General features: G+C 38.9%; 1 protein-coding gene across 1 annotated transcript in view; it reads right to left on the reverse strand.

The window, feature by feature from the left end:
* Nucleotides 1-2,236: 2,236 nt before the first annotated feature.
* The window catches only part of FOXN3 (forkhead box N3), a 126,025-nt gene continuing 108,010 nt past the window's right edge, over nt 2,237-20,251 (reverse strand). Inside the window, exons 5-6 of the mRNA XM_066552181.1 lie at nt 12,899-13,007; nt 2,237-2,874 (exon numbers count right to left, since the gene is read on the reverse strand). Coding sequence (XP_066408278.1) covers nt 2,325-2,874; nt 12,899-13,007 — 659 coding nt within the window. The 3' untranslated portion in view covers nt 2,237-2,324. The remainder of the gene's footprint in view (nt 2,875-12,898; nt 13,008-20,251) is intronic.

Below are 20,251 nucleotides of genomic sequence, written 5' to 3' on the forward strand. Positions count from 1 at the left end.
TGCTGTGCTGCCCTGTTCTTTACAAAATGCTTGTGGGGTACAGAACCAGGTCCAGACCAGCCTGTCCTTCAGTCCTTCCACCTCCTAACTGAGCACACACCACAGGCATCTCCAAATACAACTTTTAGCTCACTGCACTGAATAGGAAGTCAAACCCTTCTCTAACTCACTCTTCATAAACTAGATCCATCTTGGTGAAACCGCTGCCTGAAACAGCTGTTAGTGACAAATCTAAACCTATACTCTTTAAGAAACCAACCATTTTGTTCTCTTAAGTGGTTGGTTTCTGGGATTTTCTTTTTGCCTCCAGGATATTCTAAGTGTAGAATTTTTCATGCCAAATGCAAGAATCCAAGTGAGAGAGACTGTTTAGTTTATTTCACAGCTTCTCTGTGCTGTAGTGATTTTCAGTCTCATAGCCATCCTTACCAGAGTAGCACTGCACCTGAATCACACTCTCTGTAACACTGGTTTTTATTCGGACACCTCCATAAGGCTCTTAACTAACTTCAATTTTTCATGGCAAATTAGCAAAGCTATTTTCTTGTCTACTTATTCCTGAATCAAATCAGAGAGTTTTCCTCAATTAACCTCCCATTATTTTCTTGATTCTGTCATACACACTCACTACTAAATTTGCCCTCAGATTATTGCGTCATGTTACACATGTACAGACGAAGAAAAGACACACTTTTACTTTTTTCTTTTTTTTTCTTTTTTTTAACAGAAGTAGGGAGAGGGGGCTGAATGTGCAGACAAGGCAGTATAATTCAACCATCCAAGCCCTACCAGAGCATGAAGATTTTATTTTTTAATATTGCAGAGTAAGTTCCCCAACAGTCAGTGTTTGTCCCTGAAGAAGGTTAAACCTTAAACACCTGCTTCAAAAAAACCCCAACGACAACAAAAAAGAACCAAAACAAAAACAAAACAAAACAAAAAAATAAAACCCCCAAAAAACAAACTCTAAGCCTAAGGGCTTAAAAATTAGAGGCATAGCCTTTTTCTCTATTTTCTATATTTATATGAAAATAATTCATGCTTCATGCTAAATACATTATTTACCTTACAAGAACTTTGTCATCTTTGAATAAAAAAAATTGTTTGCTTTTTGTTTTCCCCCTTTCCCTAAAGAATCCATGCAATGTGGATCAAATTTCTTCTGCTGGCTATGCTGGTTGAATCTGGAAATTTGTTGTCATTTTTGCACAGATGAATCCTGACTGATGGTCACTGCACACTCACTTCTGAGGGCAGTGTAGGAGCTCTTTTGTTGAATTTCTGAATTTTACTGTTCACCAATATGCTTTCCTTCTATTTTTAAATACAGAATACCACTAATGGCAGGTTTTGTAGCTTTGTTTCCCGTTAGATCAAGGATGTGATCCACAGAAAAAGATTCTGATGTACATTGTGTCTACTGTAATTTCTTAGACTTGATTACTTTTCACTCAGGCAGTTTAGAAGACATAGTTTGTTTTCCCCTATTACTATTATTTTTTTGCACGCAGTGCCAATCTTCAGGCTTATGGCTTTTTTGAACATTCTTTCAATTTAATATAGAAGATAGAATTCAATGGTAAACGATGCTACTAACAGTCACACCCCTCCCATTTCATTATTTCACTGAAACCCATTGCATACATAATTTAAATTTCCTCTAACTTAGAGTTATCAGTCTTCACATTATGAGCCACATAGGATACGTGACACACTAGAAGTGCATTGCTGCTTGCACAGTTGCCACCAGTGGCCGTCCGAAGACTTGTGTGGCACATCTCCAAGTGCCACTAAACAGTTCTTGGTTGAGAAGTACGTGCCTCCTCTTTCCCACAAATCTCTTTATTCACATTCACTTCTAACCCAATTGTAAGGCCATTAAAAAAATTCTTAAGGGCCAGGCCTGAATGAATACTAAATTATGCACAGCTCTTCTACTCTAAGAGGGATTTCCAAGTGCCCAATTTTACTCCCATCACATTAATGTTGATATCACTGCGTATTCAACCATGCATTTTTGACAAGCTGGAGAAAGCAATGGCGATTTTGGCTTTTTTTGTTAACTTTTTGTCTTCAGGTAATGAAAAGCTTTTGTAAATTAGCTGAGTGTCAGTATGAGTTCTATGGCTTCAATCTCCTTTAAAAATAAAAATCTTAAGGGTCAAAAAAAAAAAAAAACAAACAAAAAACCCAAATAAACAAAACAAAAAGAAATTGAAGAAAAACAAAAAAGGAAAAAATTGCTGATATTGCCACAAATCATTAGAATTCACCTGACGTGCTGAAACAAAACTTTGTAAGTTCAAACAAATCATTGATTTGTTCTAATTTTTTGTGGTTTCCTTTTGCTCTTTCTGCCCCTTTGCCGTCCGATTGGTGATGTTGTTCAAACAGGATCGAATTCCTGCTAAATGCAGGAGTGATCCTGCTGCTTCTTTCATCTCCTCATCGTCACTCTCAGGGGGCTTTTCTGTACGTCTCTTTTTAAGAGGCAGTGTGTCACTTGGTACTTTTTTCGCCTTCATTAAATGTTGCCTTTTCTTGTGCTGGGATGCATATCCACTGTCAGCTAAAGAATCCTTGGTCTCCTTCCGACTTTGCTTTTTGTCCTCCTCTTCTGTTTCGCTATGGCTCTCGTGGCTCTGGAAGCTCACCTCACTTCCTTCACTGCTGTCTTGGCTACCTTTAGTTGCAAATTCATACTGGTCATCAGCAGAGGAAGAGGAAACGGAGTCACTGGCAGGTGATGTGCTCCTGTGGTTGGAAGATTTGGCACTGCTGTAGTTGTGATCCTCCTTTGGGTCACCACTAACAACTGGAGAGCCGCAGGACTGTTCGCTTTCCGTCCGCATCCGGCAGTTTGTTATTCCATTCCTGCAAAAACAAATCCAAGCACTCTTAGAAGCCACAGAGATGTGATCCAGCTTTGAAGCAGAAGATGATAAATCCAACTGACAGATAAGTTGAAATTACAATCTGAAATGATGACTATCAAAGTAATGTCCATGCAAGCTGGTTTCAAAGCCTAATTCCTCGTGGATTGGACGGACTTAACATACAAAATAAGCCAAAAGATGCAAAATAGCACAAGAAGCAGGAACAAGAAGGGGATGGTTACAAATAAATGATTTAAATTGTATTGATTTAAATTTCAATTAATAGTTTACACTTTCAAAAATTAAGAAGAAAACTCCCCAATATTATTTTAACTACTGGGTAAATAAACTGATAAATTGCATAAATTAGCCCCTCATCTTTTGCATATAAAGTGGTACTACCAAAAACGTGGGGAACTAGCTTTCTGGGGCAATTCTTTGCCTGCTCTGAAAGTCACTTTCCAGCTCTAATTCCAACTTGTATTTCATGGTTCACCTGGGAAGTAGCACAACTTCTATTTAGGACTCTTTGCAAGAGAATGAACAACTATGTCCAGTCACAGTTCTGATTCTGATCAGTTAATAAATAACCTTAAAAGCAATACAATCTTAAGCCACTAGCTGCCAAGGAAATATTAGAAAGTGTTCAAAAACAAGCAGTAGAAAAAATAAATCTGGATTTGCTCTAGAAGCTGTCATTTTCTCCTTTGGTTTTATGGCACCCTGTGCAGTGGGAACTACTGCAGCATGATATGTTTAAAAATGAACTGGTTTTTTTTCTGTAGTGAAAAGTATTAGAGTATTGCCACTGACTTTAAAAAACAGAATACAATACTTAAAATACTATTAAAGAAGGCACTGATTCTGTGCACTGCTTAACTCCTACTGAAAAGGAGAGCAGGATGCTCCTCATTGAGTAAAGCCATCATCACTGCCACCTGCCAGTTTACCAGCCTTGAACCTCTCTGTCAGTTAAAAAAAATCCAACAAAAAAGCAAGGCTGTTTAAACCCTCACATGATAAAGTGATTTAAACTTGCCATCTTTGTGTTCCCATTGGAGTGCTTTTGCACACTTGGGGCAGTGTTGGATTAAAGCCCCTTTCTTAAATGCACACACTGAACATAGATGTTTCATAAGAGGAATGGCACAGTGGCAAGTCCAGAGTATTACTGCTCTTCTACTTTTAAAAATGGGAAAGTACTTTAGGTTTCAGGCCATGGACCTCATGTATGGTTTCCTTACACAAGAAACAGCAGAATATTACCCATTTCTGAAAGGTAAGGTTGAAAGGTGGGTAAAAGAAGAGTGGTATGTAATTCCACAGTTCCTATTCATCTAAATGCCCTTGTCCGCAAGAGCTCACTGAGATAAGAAAGCCCCTTGCATTTATGAACCAGTGACAGGACAATGCTAGGAGGCAGCAAATTCATCAGTCATTCCAAATGTTATTTACAGTGCTTTCAAAGAAATGTATAGAATAGAAGGTACACTTATTAGCAAAGCAAGCCTCTTGCCAACCTCTTTTGCTCAACAAAATTACTTTTGCCTAGCTTTCTGAGTAGATGTATGATCCATAAATTCCATATAGAACCCAGAAGGAATACACAAAGCTCCTTCAATTATTAATAACTAAGTGCAATGTCATTCATGATTGTGCAGCAAGCCAGCTGCATTTACTCTGTGATGGCTTGCAACTGCAGGGGTTGTCATTAGAGGATGCCAAATGCTTAGAATAAGAAATCATCCATACTAAGCTAGTTATAAGGTGAATTTATAACCAACTCCTTAAGATCAGCCGTTACAAGGAAGTATGTGATGCATTTTAAGTGACAGATTCTTCATTTTTAGGGTAAATTTACATTTAAAGATGTTAAAAATTATCATAAATTAGCATAAAATTAAACTTACTTGATTTTACAAGGCAGCTAAAAGTCAGAGCAATATGGCTTACTAAAAATCATAGGCTACTAATTTTCCATTAAAAAATAACAACCAATTCTTGCTCCAAGGAAGCAAATACAGGACAGAATAGATGGGAACTCAAATGATATTCCTACTGACTGCAAGTGAACAAGGCTTCTAATGGATGTGATTTAAACCAAGACACCCATTTTTATGCTATTTAGATCTACTCCTGTGAGTTTGTACCAAGAGACTGTCAATAAAAGGAAAGCCACAGCTCCATTGAGCAGCACAGCAACCACGTGCCAAAGAGACATCTCTGATTTACCCTGCTCTGGAGTCTCTAGTGTTGCCTTTTATGTAAAGGGACTATAATTTGGATTCAAAAGCTATGCCCATGGGACTTACTCCAAATCCCAATTCCTCCAAATCAGCATAAAAACAGAATGAAATGCCCGGGGAGTACAGAGGGATGTCCCAGGGGAGGGGGTGCTGTGTTGTTGGCATCCCACAGGGGGCACAAGCAGAGATGCTGGTAAAGAAAAATACAAGTTTACAAAGAGGTGCAAAAAAAGAATTGCTTTAAAAAAAAAGGGAGAAAAGAAAATACCAATACACTTCAGAAGAAAGTGGAACTGGTCAGGAAATGGACAGCATTTGCATCTCAGAAAAATCTTTGGGTTTCACTTACATTTTGAAAGATTTCCAACCAGTTCTGCTTGAGGAAATACAAAAGGAAGAGAAAGCAGGTCAAGGAGAGAATTAGCAAAGGATATTTGCAGAAAAGTAAAAAGTTATACAGGAAGAGTGCTTTAGGATATTCACAACATCAAAAGTCATGTACCCTGAAAGTAAATCTGATCTGTATCTTAATATGCAATAGCTCAAACATTAGATAAATTACTTATAACTGATATTAGTAGATTAGTAAGAGCTGAACGAACTAATATCTAAACAATTAATATTCCACACATGCTTCTGAGACATTCTCAAGCTCTACACTGCTCTTAGACAATCATATATTCACTATGAAATGAATTTGTGATTTATGTAGTTCAATCTAGACTGTCAGTGGACAGAACTCCCTTGGGTTCCAGGACACAGATTTTGGCTAGCTCCATCTATTTTTGCTCACAGTTCTGGTTGTAACTCTCACTTTGTTTCCCCCCTTTTTTGTTCAGAACTTCATTTCAAAATTTCCATAAACTGACGTATTTTCGTGTTTTAAAGTAGTGGCTTGCTCTTTCAGGAAAGTTGCTGGACAGTCTCTAGAGCTTTTCATCCTACTCACATGGACTATCTTATTTGCTTGAGGGATCTCAGCCTAAAGCAATGTGCACAGATTCTTTTTAGAATATTTCCATTTGTTTGTAGCACAATGACACAATCCTCAAGCAGTGCAAATGTAAGTTTGGACTTCTGAAAGTCTGACTTCATTCCCATTGTTAATGGATATGAATTCTACTACCAATGTCACCAGAAGGCAGACAGGACTCATGGCAGCTGGGGCTCAAGTTAGAGGAAATAATGTCCTTTGCACAGTGGTAGTGCCTCTGCCTTTCAGAGAGGTCTTCCTCAGGAGGAGACAAAAGTGAGTCTGTCATTTTACCAAGTACAGGCATATCTTCCTTAAATTTCTCTGCTAGCTTGAAAGAAAGATAGGTAATCACATTCTGTTTGCAAAATGGCAAAGGTTTTGCTGAAAAAAAACTTACTGCATTTCACACTTGAGACAGGTATATTCCTTTGATGAACAAAGAAAACCTATGTGGAGTTTAAATATCACCTTAATCTACCTCTGATCCTTCTGGATGACAGATACTGTGTACCCATGGATGACAGTTTTTGGATGTAACTGGAAGCACACAGTTAGAAGACACAATGAAAACAGTAAAGGTAAGCTGGGTTTGTAGATTTTGACACATTCCCGGTTCGCAAAAAAAAAAAAAAAAAAGAAAAAAAAAATCACTTTTTTTATTTCAAAGGGAAATTCAGAACAGTCAGAACTTTTGGCTACAGCTAGTTGAACTGCTTCTTAAAACCACTACAAACCAGCAGACAGAAGGATGAGCAAGTGTATGAAAAGTAAGTGGTGCTCACTTGCTCTACAATGAGACTTTGTCAGGGGTTACTGAGTTAAAAGTCAACAGTGAGCTGCTCACAATAGTGACAGAAGCTCTTACAAAGGGCTCACAATAGTGACAGAAGCTCTTACAAAGGTACTTCAGAGAAAAATTGTATGCAAAGGACCACAGTAAATACACTTCATGAACTGCCAGCAGTATCAGCAGATCTGAAATTAAACCAAATGGAGCCCTGTGCATTCTGCAAAGAAAAAATAATCAAGTCAGTCAGCATTGCTGTCCTTTAGTTACTAAAGGATTCCTTTGGCTCCCAAGGATAACTCATCCTGCCTGTTACAGGTGGGCAGGGGAATGCAGTGCATCTGGGATGATCTGGGCTTTGTTAAGCTGATCACACCAGTGGGTAAGCACTACGAAGATACAATTAAGAATTTATGAAAGGAAATACCTACCAATTTCTTTATCTAAGCAAAAATAGTAATTCACAGATAATGTAAGTGAATGATAATAATTCTATTTATGCTTTGGCATCTACTCTGCACATGCAAAGTTTGTTTTATTTAATCATTGCTTGAATGGCTGCTCCAAGGGAGGAAAATAGAAGCAAAAATAAAGACAGCATGAGAAATAAAGTCACAATAATAAAAGCTATGCCCAAGGAATAATCTAGTAATTGCCCTATAATTTTGAAGTGCAAATAATCCTAAATAACCATTTTCCATCTTCAGATAAGATTAAGCACAAAACTCGTTCTTGTCATGCCCCAGTGATCAGGAGCTGCATAAGGAACTGTGGCATTAATAGCAGAAGAACAGGCATTTTAAAATCTACTCATCATGAAGTAGGTAAGGTTGCCAAAATTTTGGGGTGCCAAAATGCAACACTAGCAAACCTTACCTACTTTTTATTGTCTTTCTGCTTGGTTTGGTTTTTTGTTTTTGTTTTGTTGTTGTTGTTGTTTTCTTTAAATTCCTCAAAATCAAAGAAGAGCTGTAGCTCTGCCTGTGCAGGTGCACTTGTTTTCCCTATGAATATGAAAAATTTTATCTTGGAAACTTGAATAGAAATATTTTTTTTATTGAAGGAAGTTCTTCGGGAAACCTGTTTGCAATTTCCAGGTAACTGTGAAATTCCTTGAGAATGTCTGTGTTTAATCCCAGCCAGCAACTGTGTCACATGCAGCTGCTTGCTCTTCCCTGCTCCAGGTGGGATTGGGAGAAGAATTGGAAAAAGGTAAACATGAGTTGAGATACAAACACTTTGAAATAAAGTAAATAACAACAAAACCAGTAACAACAATGATGACGAAGGTGATGAAAAGAGAGAGGTAACAAAAAGGGGAATAAAACACAGGAAAGATAAGGGATGCACAACACAATGGCTCCCAACTCAACCCATCCCTCAGGAGTGATCAGCTCCTCCCTGCCAACTCTCCCAGTTTATGCTCTATGGTATGGAACTGCCCTTTGGCCAGTTCAGGTCACCTGCCCTGCGCCTGCTCCCTTCTTGTGCACCTGCTCACTGGCAGAGCATGGGAAACTGAAAAGTCCTGGACTTGGGACAAGTTCTGCTCAGTAACTAAACCATTAGCATGTTATCAACATTATTCTCCTGCTACAGCCAACACACAGATCTGTACTGGCTACTAGGAAGAAAATGAACTGCATGCAAGCCAAAACCAGGACAGAGAAGAATTTGGTGAAGAAGAATTGGATAAAATGGGGAAAAGCCCATGTAATTTCCTATTAATTTTTATTTTTAGCCTGCAGTAATTTAAAACCCAAGGTATTTCTAACAAATAGTACAAAAAGTAATCTAACCTATTACCTAGGCATATGTAGCATATAAGTAAGTTTTTAAAAAAAATTACCAAGGATATTTTGTAAAACATCATCTGCAAAATAGCCTGAATCAAATTACAAGGCCTATGCTAAACAGCTGCTAAGATTCTCTGTGGGATGAATTTCCATCAACCTCACCTCAGTGGATCTGTCCACATTAGGCATGTGAGAGGCTTAGGCTCAGTAGTTCTACTGCACAGCAGCAGGACTTGGACACAGTCATAAACCACCCACCCACTATGGATAACTGCAGAAAATAATAAATCTTGTGGTGAAATTGATGCTACACAATGTCAAATGTTAGATCAACTTCCAAGCTTGTGCTCTTCCCAAGGGTTGATGTAACAGGTCATACCTGACTCCTGTGGAAGGTGATTACATATGGTAAGAGCTTTGTGCACCTTGCCAAGACATGTGAATGTCATATGCACTGGCCACTTTGACAGATACCATCCCTACCAAAGCAACACAGAATTCCACCTAGAAAAACATTTAAAAGGTATTTTCCAATGGATGATGATAGGAAGAGCAAGAGCTCACTTTCACAACCAACTCCTTGCTGTATGTAAGGAACTACTGGCTTTGCCTGCTTTCAGTGAATACCTCTGTCAGTCAGTATCTTCTACATATCCAGACTGTCACTGCATCTGCTTTTAGATTCTCTCAGGGAACTATAAAGGGACATGGTCTGCCAAAAATATCCCCAAAATACGATGGATCTCATGCTAGAGACATGCTACACGCTGTGCAGCTTTGAAGCGTTATTTTCCCCTGCTGTTTTTGGGTGGGTCTTAGACTTGTCAGCCACAACATGGAAAATATGGATGGTAAACAAGCTAAAAGTGGTGTGAATAAAGTAAATAAAAAGCTACTGTCAAAACACATCCAATTATGCTCTGCTGTGGAGATTTAACACCAGAGGATGATTTTCAAAGTAAAAATAGTGTGGGATGCCTTTCCATTTGTAGATTAGTTTGGAATGAAAGGCCTATTTGTGCAATTTAAGCCAAATGCACTACAAAATAATGATGATCACAACTGTAATTCTTTATTCGTGGAAAGTCATCTTTGTTAAATAAACCCCGGGAGGGTTTTTTAACCCAAAGGACTTAATTCAATTGTACCTTATTTTATATATAAAATATAAAGTAATTATATGTAATTACAAGGGAAGAGCAACACATTGATACCAGGAACATAATATGCCAATGCATTCAGTCACACTGAATGAACAGCACAGTAAACTTTTCTGTTGATGGGAGTTAACACATCAGAAATCACAGACTTCAGCTTCTCAGTCCAATGCTATAGTTTTGGCTTCCTTTCTGAACAACAAATTAGTTAAAACACCCACATAACTGCAAATTTAACCCAAGACCAAACTTTTTCTTACTGTGTTTTGGCACTAATGGCACTGCACAACAGGACAACATACAACAAGCTATTTGTACCAGCTTGGGGGACAACTAAACCAAAGACCATTAAGATATTGAGGAAATAAAACACAAAATGAAATAAACAGCTCAGACAGCAAGGAAGTGCCAAGAGAAGACCAGCATCTTACATAGGAACCTGTGATTCCTACATATGGTAACTAAAGAAAAAGTTATGAGGTTTAATTTATTATGCAACTGTCTGCATAATAAAGAAAATGCTAATGGTCCCTTATGAGAATGATGAAAACTACCTTCTTCAGGTGGCTTCAGGCCTTTCATTTATAGCACCAAAGGAACACTTCTCAAAAAAAGACATTTGATTTAAAAAAAATCTTAGAAAGAAGCTGTCTGGCTTCTCAATACATAGGCAGAGGCACACAATTTCAGCAGAAAAATTAACAGGAGATGGCACCACCTACAATGGCTGCCCAGACCTCCTTCCTGGTAAAAGCTAGTGGGGAAAATCAACCTTCCTGCACCTGAACAGGTCTGAAAACATCCCCTGCCAGCCTGACTGGACCATTGTCCTCTGTGCAGGAATGACAGCTCAATCTGAGCAGTCCACCTACTCTTAAATTGCAAAAGAAGGCTGTATGGATGCTGTGGTAAATTTCCCCTGCTGCACATTCTAAGCAGAAGTTATTCTCAGGAGACACCATGAAAGCTGAACATGACAGCTCCTATTTAGTCTGGTGTATCTGAGGAGAGGGGTTGGCACCAAGAAACAGTGTAATTTTCACAGAACTGATAACAGAGGTGTCCAGTTTTGAGAGGACCAGATGATGTTCCAAGAGGCATTGTGAATCCAGATTGATGCTCTTCCCAAAGAAATTCTGAATAGCATCATCCCTGAGGGAAACAAGACAAAACTGCCTGCTGAACTCGCTCTGTTGAAGAGAGTCCCCTAACTTCTCAAAGGCTTTCAAAGCCTCTTGTCTCTGTCTCCCTCTGCTTTTCAAGAATTAAAAGAGGGGATATTGCAGGAGATTTTAAATATGAGCAGACATTATGCACACCAGGAATATATTCATAGCAAGCTATTTCTAATACTGCCTAAGGCTGGAGAAGAGAACAAAAAGAATTAGAAATGTCTGCATTAACTAATGATAAATGCTTTTCTGTGAGACAGAGCAAAAAGAACGTAAGCAAGGGAGGGGTAAAATCCCTAATTTCCCATCTCTACATTAACAGGTAGCTGGTAAAGATCCCGTTCTCTACCTGCTGGGAAAAAAACATGAGAAACAGTCCTTTGAAAATATATAAAATTTAACTAGATACAGCTTTACAGCACAACAATTTGAGGATGCCTACACAGAAGTTTTCAAGTGGCCTGGAAGTAAAACAGTTCTATCTCCTCCATGAGTCAATGCTGATTATGAAACAGAGTCTAAGCAGGAAATACAGATAAACTCCAGAGAGAATATTGAGACCACTATGTCCTCCATTTAGCTTGAAAACCTCATAAAAATTATATATAATGAATGATCCTGTAGTCCTATGGCTCTGCAATCCCCACTGGAGCAGAATACAAGTCCTGGATGAAGCCAGTGGCAAAGCTGATGAAGAGAGCTGACCCCTGCTGCTAGCAAGGCCAAGCTGTGGTAAAGAAAGATGGAGAGGAACTCTGCAGAATTCTGGAGAATGACCCTTGGGGTTGCATCCCTTCAGTGAAGCAAATGGGAAAAACAGCTGAAGAACTCGCTCATCAAAAAATATAGATTTTATTCCAATTAGTGTCTTCCCCTCTATGCATTTTAAGCATCAAGACCACATGAATGTCATAGGCTCTCTCTGTCTTTCTCTCCATTTACTGGATGGAAATACTGGACCCAAGGGGCTAGACCCTGATTCTGAAAAGGGATAAAAAATAAAAAACCCCATGTAAATAGTGATAGAATTAGACCTACCTAGATACTTTATTTCAATGCCTTGCAGCCCTTGCCTGAGAAAAGAGAGTGTAATTGCAACAGCACTGTGAAGTGAGGTCAGCACTAATTATGAAACCCCACCAAAATACCCAACTGCCCAGGCTGAAATAGCTTTTGCAGATGCTGAGAGTTCTGAAAGACAAGGCAGTGCACTTGACCAAATTAATCTCTGTTGTGACTGACTGAAAATGCAGCTACACCCGGGGCAAATTGTTCTTCCACCAATAAACCAGCACTGCTTTGAGCAAAACAAACCACTGAACCACAGTTCCTACTGCCATCACTAGATGTCTCTTACTGCTCTGCTTCCTGATAGTTGAATATCTTAAACAACATTTTACCCTTGCATGTTTCAGTATAACCTTGAAATAAAATCATAGTGAAAGAAACTGCCTCACAAAGATCTAAGTTAATAACAAAATGACAGCTATATGTTCAAATAGCTTTCAGGATTTGCTTTAATATTATTGATACTCTTCTCTCTGGTATTTTAATCCAGGAAAAAGTCTTTGAGAAAAGGGAGAGAGGGGAGGAGAAAACATTTGCACTTAGTAAAACAGGCCACTACAGGAGGTTCTCACCACAAACTGCCTGCAATTTGCTAGTGAAAATACAAGTGTTTTTCACAAACCACCATGCAACAGACAGATATGCCATGACTATCCTGCTAAGGATGATATCCCAAGAATTTTAGGTGGGAGAATTTTATTTTATTTAGAACCTCAGAAGCACTGGCAAGCAGCAAAATACCCGGAGCTCACATGTACTTTTACATTTTTTGCAAAATGCTGATTTATTTCATACAGATGCCACAATGATGCACTCTTACCTTACTGCGACAGCCATGCTCCCTATAGGGTTGATTGGCAATGGCCTGGCTCCAGGAAATATTCCTCTACTCAGTACGCGAGCTCCATTTTGTATCACTCCCGAAGGAACTAAAAACAAAACAAAACATACAATGTTTTTTCTTCTAAAGGAAAAGTTAGAAAAGTACAGGAGCAAAATGTGGAACTCAGGCTTTTCAATGTACTGGAAAACCATTAGAGAGGCTCGTGCAGTACACTGCTTACCTTGGACATCTCAGCCTTGAGTCTTCTGAGCCATTCTATTTCCAATGCTATTTTCATATAAACAATGATAACATGGCTTACCAAAGCCACTGCCTGACCTAGTTGCTGCAGATCATTCCTTGTACAAACGAATCACTTTTCTTTTGCAATTGCTGTTCTACTGCGAATGAATGTGCTTAGAGTCAAAACCAGCTATGAGCACAGGTGTAACTATTTTGTCTACAAAAAGAAACAATGACCCCTTACAGATAAATAGAACACAAGTATTTCACTGCAAGATCACAGTTGACGGCTTTTTATCATCCCAGTTTACTTTCTGAGCAGCACTATCTTGGGCCCCATCCCTGCAAAACAAAATATTAACTACAAATATATATTTAGCAGGAAGGGAAAGAGAAGAGGCTTAGAGGACATTATGTCCATAGCAGTAATTAGGCCCTGCCCCTGGCCATGGATGACCCTGCCATGCAGCCTGGCAGCAGTCCCGTGCCCCCTGCACATGGCTGGGTCACAGCCCAGCCTCCCTCACCCAACATGTGCTGATGCCACTGACACCAGCTCCTAGGAACTGACCACTACAGGCAAGACATTTCACTGGGCTCTTCAACTTGGCTCTACATCAAAAACTGCAGCTCTGGCCAACAGGATTTTAGGTTACACCCAAGTACTTGCTTTCTACCCAGGCATGTTTCTGTACACTGCTCAGCCCAGGGCAGACAACTGAACAAGGAGCAGAGAAGCACGAGTCAGGCACCACCACAGCAAGAGTGTCCTTAGCAAGTCTCAGGATTTCCCTCCTCCACTACGAGATGCAAGACTACCAAACAGAGTTCTACCAAACAGAGTTCTTAGTCTAGGCCCTCAGCAGGGCCCTACCTGCATGCACTGGCATTTATTTGCACTGCTATTATGTCCCTTCAGGCTGGGACAGTCACCTCACCACAGCCTCCACCTGAACTCACTTTAACATCCACAGTCAGCCAGCTGACACACATTCTATTTACTAGAAGTCATCATTCACACCATAACTTCCCCCCATGGGGAATGTCCAAAAAGAGAATGATGATCATTACTCCTTTAATATTATTTTTAAATATATGGATATTATATAAACACTTGTAAGATAAATGTAAACTGTATTACTTTATATTCACCCACAGAATTTATTTTTAAACAAATTACACAGAGACTAGAGAAATTATTCAGAATCAACACGTACACTTCACATGCACAACTTCAAATACTCACACCCCAAAATACTAGTGTATTCTGAGGCAGAGGAGCATATGCTCAGAAGTATGCTGAGGTACACTTCAACTTCCCATAAACATCAAGCCAGATCGACACCTCCCCTCCTGCTGTCCTGGTGCTCACCTTGTTTCACTCCGGACCACACAGATTAGTTCTGGGAAAATAATCTTCTTTCTCCTGCTTGTGAGAGCACATCACTCTCCCGATCAAATCCTGTCACTGTGTAACACCCACTCTTACTTTTGAGCACCTTTGAAGAATAGGTCAGTTATATTTAGGTACTTAAGTACAACCTCAAATGGCTAAAATTATAGAACTTAGTTTATAACAACTTGGGTCAGCTTTCAATGACCAGAATAATTTTCAATAGCATTTTGCTATTTATACCTCCCTACTCTGTATACTTTTCCCTTCACTGCTAGTTTATGAGGAATTGATCAAACCTCTTTCACACGGGGGACAATGTAAGGCTTTCTCTGCTCCAGTGTTCTGGTTTTTAGATACTGTAGAGCAATATTATCATGTTAAAACTCAAAAGGCTGAATTTCTTATTCTATTTGTTCCAACAGTGTAACCTTGCGATGGTTGAAACACCAGTATCATGAAAGAAAAGCAGTCTGCTCAAAGATATGGCTAACCTAAAACATGAAGGTAACCGGTGAATTCAAAGCCACAGATAAATGTGCTGAACACTGAAAGATAAATAAAAAGACATAATTTCAAATGGGCATGGTTATTCCAACAAACTTTTAAGAAGGACAGATTTTATACTGCACTACATGGTATGGTTTCGCTATGTTTACAAAGTCCCATCAAAAGAAAGGAACCAGAAGTTTTGACTGAGAAAGATCTGGGAATTTTCTCTTCACTATGATATAAACCATAGTTTTATACTGAAATGAAACATTTATGCATATGCACAGAATGTCAGTTAGCTATGGATACTGTCTAAATATACACTGTAAAACTTCAAAGCAAACATACTGAAAGTGCTATTACAAAAAGAGAGCAACAGGCTCATTGATGCCCAAACTCTTCTTTGCTCAGATTACCTAATTATCCTGGTCTGCTGGCAGAGTTAACTGATGCTTATTCTATGATTTTTCTTCTCCTCTATCCTTTATTGACAACTCCCATTGCTTCTTTAGAATATCCTGTTTGCTTCCTCACAATTTTCAAAAATTAACTTCCTGCCTTTCCTTCTTTATCTCTTCTGAGTTTCCTTTTTTCCCTGCACTCCTATGTATGTATCTATACCTATATCAAATACACTGCCAAGTCTCACAACTTCAGATTTCTATACCTTGACAACACCCTCACTGGAACCCATCTTTCATTTTCCTTGACCCTTTGCAGGTTTGTAAGTCACGGAGTGCCATCCAGGAAACATTCTCTTCAAAAGCTTCACATTTAAAACATTCCCATGTCAACACACACACACACACACACACACACACACACACACACACACACACACACACACTCTCTCTCTCTCTCCCCCCATATTCCCTTCAAGAAGTAACAAATGAACAAAGGTTTGTAAAAAAAAAAACAAACCTCAGAAGTTATCCCCTAAGAGAAAACTTGGTCTCTTGTCCTCCTATGAAATTCTCTTCAATCATGGCCAGTCTGTGCCTCGTGCCACCACTCACTGAAAGGCTTCAATAAGACTATTCACGCCAGAAGAGGTCTTAACCATGATTCTGTGATTCTAACTTTTCTCTAAAGTACATCACAGCTCTGGATAATGAAATCATCACTCAGAATTCAATAACTATTTCAGCTTGCAACAGCAGTGTTATTGCTGCTGATTTTTGGTTTTGTTTCCTCAGACTCTCTGAATTATGATTCAGCACAACCACCACATCACTCAGACAAACAGAAACGTTGTATGCAAGGGATCACTGGAGAAGGACACTGGACTATGTAGTGTATCCTTTCAGGAAATACATGGAACCATAAACAAAAAAAACCCACAACATCCCAACTTTCTGGTAAATCAGCTTCTGTAGCACTCTAAACCTAAAATGAAAAGCAGGATTAAAATATTTCAGTAGTAAAAGGTATTAATTTCTAGTTATCCACATTACCAATGTGCCACCATAAGATTGATCTTTCTTGCTCATTCATCTCTACTTACAACATTTAAAGCATCAAAACTGATCCTTGCAGAAAATAACATTAATTACTTAATTTTAAAAAGATTATAGATAAACTGCTATTACACTGTCCCTGGTACCCACAGAGTCTTCCAGCCTTTGTGCAGGCTGTATGACAGCTACTTATATTCAAGGAATTATTCCTACATTTTGGTGCTTTTGAAGGGTTGTGGATTATTTACTGAAATTATGTGGTGCTTTTATTCCAAAGATACATTTACGCCTTACAAGCTTTAATTACGTTTCAAACCCATACTTTGAGGTGAGATATTTATATTTTAGAGATTGAAGATTCAAGGTGTGGAGGTAAGATAATTTACTCCAAGCCATATCATCAATCAGTGCCAATCTGGATGAACACCTTACAGTCCTGACCCCTCTCTTGTAATGCTTCTTTAACCAACACTACAGGCAGGTTCCAGGTTCCCAATTCCTAGGCAGAAGTGTGAAATGTAATTTACACCTTTTCTGAGCAAGTGCCCAAAGCCGTTTATGTCTGAGAAACTCAGCTCAAGAAACAATGGAACAAGACCTGTGCATCTCTTTGATGAAGGTTTCCTTTTTCACAAAATGTTCCCAGTGAAACACAAAGAGTCTGAAATGACAAAATCATTATTCACCTTTCAACTTTCATCACTGCTATGTTTTCAAGGGTCTACTCTGCTCTCAGGAAACTTAAGCCCAGGAAACACTTTCATTGGAGTAGAGTCAAAGTGTGTACTGAGAATCTGCCCCTCATCTGTTGCATGAATGGGGAAATTATTTTTGGACTTATGCTGCTCTGGCAGAATTTCACAACCTGAGTAGACTCAGCCAGCTGAGTCTCCACTGGCTAACTCTGGAGTGAAGCAATGCATCCAATGTCAAAAATCAAGACTACATCTCTGAAATTCTCCAAGGGGAAAAAAAAATCTCCCTTTTGTAGGGAACTTTCATGCTATAGTTTAACAGACAATAAAGTGAATGACATGTGGGAGAACATACCATAATCTGAATCCATCAAGGCACTATGTTCACAGTGTTAAAAGGATCCAGCAGAAGCCCTTCAAAAATCCAGTGTTGTTTCATAGCCTGTACTCAGGGTCTGTAGGTGGAAAGTAAGTTGAGGTCTATATGATCACTCCACAGCCAGTGCAGGACTACTTCAATCCAGAGCATGCTCTTGTGTGCACATTAGCTGAGTAGATTAGTCCAACTATGGACTTCTTTCATCACATCTCTCAGCAGACTGCATCCCTGATCTCTTACTTGCAGGGGTGTGCAGGTGAAGCAAGCCCACTTCTGGCTGAGATAACCACCTCATCCGAGATCTTCCAACAGTGTCAGAAAAACCATGTCAGACTGTGTCCTTCCCTGAAGATCCGATTGTCAAACAAACAATGTAGCAATTTGGTAAAATTGAAATGCAAAAGGAGGAGGAAGTAATGGATAGTCACCTGACACACTGACACTTCAAAAGCTCACTAGGAAAGGAAACTAACTTCTTGGGTAAATGTTGGCATGTGAACGTGAAATGAAGCATAAGCAAGGAGTGAGACTTGTTGTCAATCAAGACAATGAACTGGTAAAAAACATGTTCTCTGTGTGATTTAGGAAACAAACATACACGTCATTAAACTGTCTAGCTCAAGGTGGCCAACACTTAGCAAGGAAGAATGAATAGTATTTACTGAGAAATGAATTTTAAAGAAGTGGAATGTGTGAGTGTATCCTGTAGGGACAGACTGGTTCTTTGCCTCTTCTGTCATCATACAGCACATGCATGGATCTCAAGGCTCTTTGCCCTGACCCAGCTTCTGTAGAAGAAATCATTATAGACAAGAGGTACTGAGTTTTGGCTAATATCTGTCAGCTTCAGCTCTGTTCTGCCAAGCTTTCTTTCAGTACAGTGTTTAGTAGAATTCTTTAGATCAGGCTACAAGAACTGAAAGTAGGAAATTGCTGATGATCTATAGTGGATGGGACATCAGAAGTTGCCAAAAGCAAATGTTTTCTGCCAGATGTGAAACTTTAGTCAGCTATCTTAACCCAGGCACAAATCTGATGACATCTGCCCAACTTGTATTTTACAGCTCAAGGACAATTTCATAGCTTTTAAATTCCATACTCTGAAGTCCTTACAAACTGTGAATCTAGGATGCATCCAACAAGCCATTTATTCTAAACAAAAATTGAGAGGGAGGAGACAAATGTATCCTGATAATTCTATCACACTCGTACTTTTTCTAAAAATATTTTGAGTACAGAGGAAGAAGTAGAAAGTACTTAATAAAAGTAAGCTTTCTTTCCAAATTTATTTCAGCCCTTTAATGGCTTACTATTAAACACCAAAGTAAAACAAACCAAAACAAAATCCTAACCAAAATCTAGCAACAGAAAGTTTGAACATTATGAAAATGTATTTTCCTAGTTTTTGCTTTAAGACAAAATTTCCAGTAAAATAGTTTTACGAAACATTTTACTCTCAATGATTTATCATTTTCTGATACTCAAAGTTAGGCTGGAAGCTGTCTCAGTTATACTAAGTGACTTGTCCATAAGCAGTACAAATTGAACATTACATCTATGAAGTTTCATGTACAATAAAAATGTCCCAACAAAACAGCATGTTCTATTTTATCCTATTTGGAGAATTTCTGACTGTCATTAAGGCAATTTTTTTGGTCTTCATTCCTGTATATGTATCTTGCTCATATACAATCCACTTGCATTAGCGTAAAAAGCAAATTTCATTGGGGTACAATGTTAGAAGTGTAGAGGTAAAGTAGATCTCTTTAAGGAATTACTTGTCCCCCCACCAAACTTACAATATGTGTATCTAGTCTGGGTTTTATATGTTTTGAGAGGAGGATTAATAAAGACTTCCAAATCAGAGAGACACAGGTTTAAATCATGGAAAACCTATTTTAAAAATATCTTTACCACAGCACTTCAGCCTCCTATAAGGAACCACTCACAAAACCAGTGTTGCTAAGTTTTCTGAAGGCCACCAGTTTCTAGCCAACCCAACCAAGAAGTGATGAGAGTACTGAAACCAGAAGGTGGATGTCAGAGCTGGGAAGACTCTCAGTTTCCTGGTTTCTACCCAAATCCTTTCTGTGGGCACTGTTTAATAGCTGTTTGCAGCATTAAACTTTAGATTGAGCAATGTACTTGCATTTGTGTGCAATTCACAAATTATATAGCAACAGGCAAAGGACTATGCATGAACTTGGAGCTATGTGTAACAGCACTGAGAAGCTTCTTGGATTAAATCAGTATTTCTAGGATAATCCCTCTGACCACAGCACTGTTCACTAGCAGTAGCAGCCATACACTAACACTGTCCCTTCTTTACTCATCCCTCCAGAAAAGCAAGTGGCTCAAAGTTCAAAATGACCTCACCAATTAAGAAGGTGTTGCTACCTACATGCTTCCAGTGACTTGAATCTCAGGAATTCCAACACAACGCAAAAGCACCAAAATCTATCTCCCCTTTTAATCATGGCAAAACATCATAGTTTGGCAAGACTCAATGACATGCCAGGATGCCACACTCTTAGAATGACAGCTAGCAATATTCACTTTCAAGATGTTGGTAACAACTGACGTGCTGAAAATCTTTTGTACAAAAAAGCAACTGTACAAAACTAACTCAGGGACTTCACTGATTTAGTACCCATGAGTTCTAAAGTTCACTGGTTTAGTAACCATGAGTTC

This window comes from Molothrus aeneus, chromosome 6 (assembly GCF_037042795.1).
Source record: "Molothrus aeneus isolate 106 chromosome 6, BPBGC_Maene_1.0, whole genome shotgun sequence".
Classification (NCBI taxonomy): domain Eukaryota; kingdom Metazoa; phylum Chordata; class Aves; order Passeriformes; family Icteridae; genus Molothrus; species Molothrus aeneus.